Here is a 3,163-nt window from a genome sequence, read left to right as displayed (position 1 = left end):
CGGCCGGATGGGAGGCGGAGCGCCCGGGCCGCCGCCGCCGCCGCCGCCGCCTGCAGCCTGCGCCCCGGCCGGGCTCCGGGGCCGCGGGGCCGCTCGGGCACGCCCGCTCGGGCGCCGCATCACCGTGGGCTCGCGGCCCGGGCGCTCCCCGTGAGCGGGGCCGAGGGCGGGGCCGGCGCGAGGACCCCGGGACCTGCCCCCCTCCCCCCGCCCCCCTCCCCCCCGCCGCCGCCGCCGCCGCCGCCGCGTCGCCGCTCGCTCCGGGAGCCTCCTGCTCTGCACTTACGCGCGCGGCAGCTGCGGGGAGCCCGGCAGCCACGCTCTCCGGCGCGCCGCTCGCCCGCCGAGCCACCACGGCCGAGGGCCGGCTGCGGGGCGCCGCGGTCCCCGGCGGGCGCGCCCCAGGAGCAGGCGGCGATGCGGGCGCCGACCGGGGTTGGGGGGCGCCCGAGCTGCCGCGGCTGCGCCCCGGCTCCAGGCGGGACCGCGTAGTAGCTCGCGGGAGGACCATGGCGTCCCCGGCGCTGGCGGCGGCGCTGGCGGCGGCGGCGACGGCGGCGGCGGGCCCCAACGCGAGCGGCGCCGGCGAGGGGGGCAGCGGCGGGGCCGCCAACGCCTCGGGCGCCGCGCCGGGGACCGCCTGGGGGCCGCCCCCGGGCCAGTACTCGGCGGGCGCCGTGGCGGGGCTGGCGGCCGTGGTGGGCTTCCTCATCGTCTTCACCGTGGTGGGCAACGTGCTGGTGGTGATCGCCGTGCTGACCAGCCGGGCGCTGCGGGCGCCGCAGAACCTCTTCCTGGTGTCGCTGGCCTCGGCCGACATCCTGGTGGCCACGCTGGTCATGCCCTTCTCGCTGGCCAACGAGCTCATGGCCTACTGGTACTTCGGGCAGGTGTGGTGCGGCGTGTACCTGGCGCTCGACGTGCTCTTCTGCACCTCGTCCATCGTGCACCTGTGCGCCATCAGCCTGGACCGCTACTGGTCGGTGACGCAGGCCGTCGAGTACAACCTGAAGCGCACGCCGCGCCGCGTCAAGGCGACCATCGTGGCCGTGTGGCTCATCTCGGCTGTCATCTCGTTCCCCCCGCTCGTCTCGCTCTACCGCCAGCCCGACAGTGCCGCCTACCCGCAGTGCGGCCTCAACGACGAGACGTGGTACATCCTGTCCTCCTGCATCGGCTCCTTCTTCGCGCCCTGCCTCATCATGGGCCTGGTCTACGCGCGCATCTACCGCGTGGCTAAGCTGCGCACGCGCACGCTCAGCGAGAAGCGCGCGCCCGCGGGCCCCGACGGCGCGTCCCCGACCACGGAGAACGGGCTGGGTGCGGCAGCGGGAGCGGGCGAGAACGGGCACTGCGCGCCCCCGCGCCGCCCGGGCGCCGACGTGGATCCGGAGGAGAGCAGCGCGGCGGCCGAGCGGCGGCGGCGCCGGGGTGCCCTGCGGCGGGGCGGGCGGCGGCGCGCGGGCGGCGAGGGGGGCGCGGGCGGCACGGGCGGCGCCGAGGGGCCGGCGCCGGGGCCAGGGGCGGCCGATTCAGGCACGCTGGCTGCCGCGAGGTCCCCGGGGCCCGGCGGGCGCCTGTCGCGCGCCAGCTCGCGCTCCGTCGAGTTCTTTCTGTCGCGCCGGCGCCGGGCGCGCAGCAGCGTGTGCCGCCGCAAGGTGGCCCAGGCGCGCGAGAAGCGCTTCACCTTCGTGCTGGCGGTGGTCATGGGCGTGTTCGTGCTCTGCTGGTTCCCCTTCTTCTTCAGCTACAGCCTGTACGGCATCTGCCGCGAGGCCTGCCAGGTGCCCGACCCGCTCTTCAAGTTCTTTTTCTGGATCGGCTACTGCAACAGCTCGCTCAACCCGGTCATCTACACCGTCTTTAACCAGGACTTCCGGCGTTCATTCAAGCACATCCTCTTCCGACGGAGGCGAAGGGGCTTCAGGCAGTGAGCTGCTCGCCCCGCCCTGCCGGGAGACCCTGGACAGCTCCGGGCGGAGGCCTGGGAAGGCGTGGCCCCGCAGGGGAAAGCAGGGGGGGCAGCTTCCCCAGAGACCCCGGGGATGGATTGGCCTCCAGAGCCCAGGGGAGGGTGCCGGCGGGCGGGCCGGGAGCATGGGCTGAGAGACGCAGGGTCCCTGGGGAGAGGGGAGGAGAGAGGGGCGACCCCTCTGCCTTCCCGTCTCAGCAAAGGGCTGCTTCTGGGACTCCGGGCCTGGATCTGGCTCTGGGGGCCCTGCGAGGTGTGGCTTTGAGGTCAGGGTCTTAGCAGAAGTAAATGCAACCTCCCGAACGGGCGAGAAAGGAGTCCCCCCTTCCTCCCCCCCCCCCCCCCCCAGCACACACCACCTCTGAGCAAGGGCTGACTTCCCCAGGACCTCGTGGGGGCGGCTGTCTTGGGGGAAGAAAGAGGGCACTGACAATCTTTGGTTACTGAAAGTATTTAAATGTTTGCCAAAAACGACAGCCAAAACAACCAAACTATTTTCTAAATAAACCTTTGTAATCTAAGCGTTGATGTAGCAGTCAGTCCTTAAGCCGCCAGCGTGGGGGTATCTTCCAAACCTCACCCTGCCTGATCCCCCCCCCCCCACCAAGGGTGGAAGGAGAGCATCCCAGGTCTCCAGATTCCAACATCCCCTTTGCAGGAGAAGAGGGGTATCTTTTTATTTAAACCAAAATCTTTTTCATGCATGCAAAATGTAAACTTCTTGTGCTGTAACGGGCCGAGAGGGAAAAGAAATCAAGAAACCCCCAAATTGGGTCCAAGTTTAGATCCAGGAGGAATTCTCCATCCCCATCCCTTCCCCCTGCATCCCGTTCCTGGCCCGGCAGCTTGTACCCCATGGAGAGAAGCAGGGCTTTCATGATCTAAGGCCCCAGTTCTGCCCCCCCAGTAACTCCGGGCCATGCTGTCGCTTGGGAACGCTTTGTGGGTTTTCCACTATGGAGGAGAGGATAGGTGAGCCCTGCCCAGAAGAGGGCCCCACCCACAAATGGGGCGGGGTTGAGGTCCCGACAAGTCCCCAGATCCTTCCTTAGTCCATACCGGTGACCTTTACCACTTTCTCAGGGGTTTTGAACATGGAGTGATGGGGCCACCACCTGCATCGGCAGAGGAGAGGCTGGAACCTGCCCGTCCTCCTCAACCACCGCCGCCCACCCCCAGCAGCCCAGCCCC

General features: G+C 69.8%; 1 protein-coding gene across 1 annotated transcript; it reads left to right on the top strand.

Moving 5' to 3' along the window:
* The first annotated feature begins 509 nt into the window (after window positions 1-509).
* ADRA2C (adrenoceptor alpha 2C) lies at window positions 510-2,339 on the top strand. The gene has a single exon (XM_042982759.1). It carries the CDS (start codon window positions 510-512, stop codon window positions 1,932-1,934), a length of 1,425 nt encoding a protein of 474 aa, XP_042838693.1. The 3' UTR covers window positions 1,935-2,339.
* Window positions 2,340-3,163: the final 824 nt, after the last annotated feature.

Source organism: Panthera tigris, chromosome B1 (assembly GCF_018350195.1).
Source record: "Panthera tigris isolate Pti1 chromosome B1, P.tigris_Pti1_mat1.1, whole genome shotgun sequence".
Taxonomy (NCBI): domain Eukaryota; kingdom Metazoa; phylum Chordata; class Mammalia; order Carnivora; family Felidae; genus Panthera; species Panthera tigris.
The sequence above is the reverse complement of the archived record's forward strand: the minus strand, read 5'-3'. Positions and strand labels throughout refer to the sequence as shown.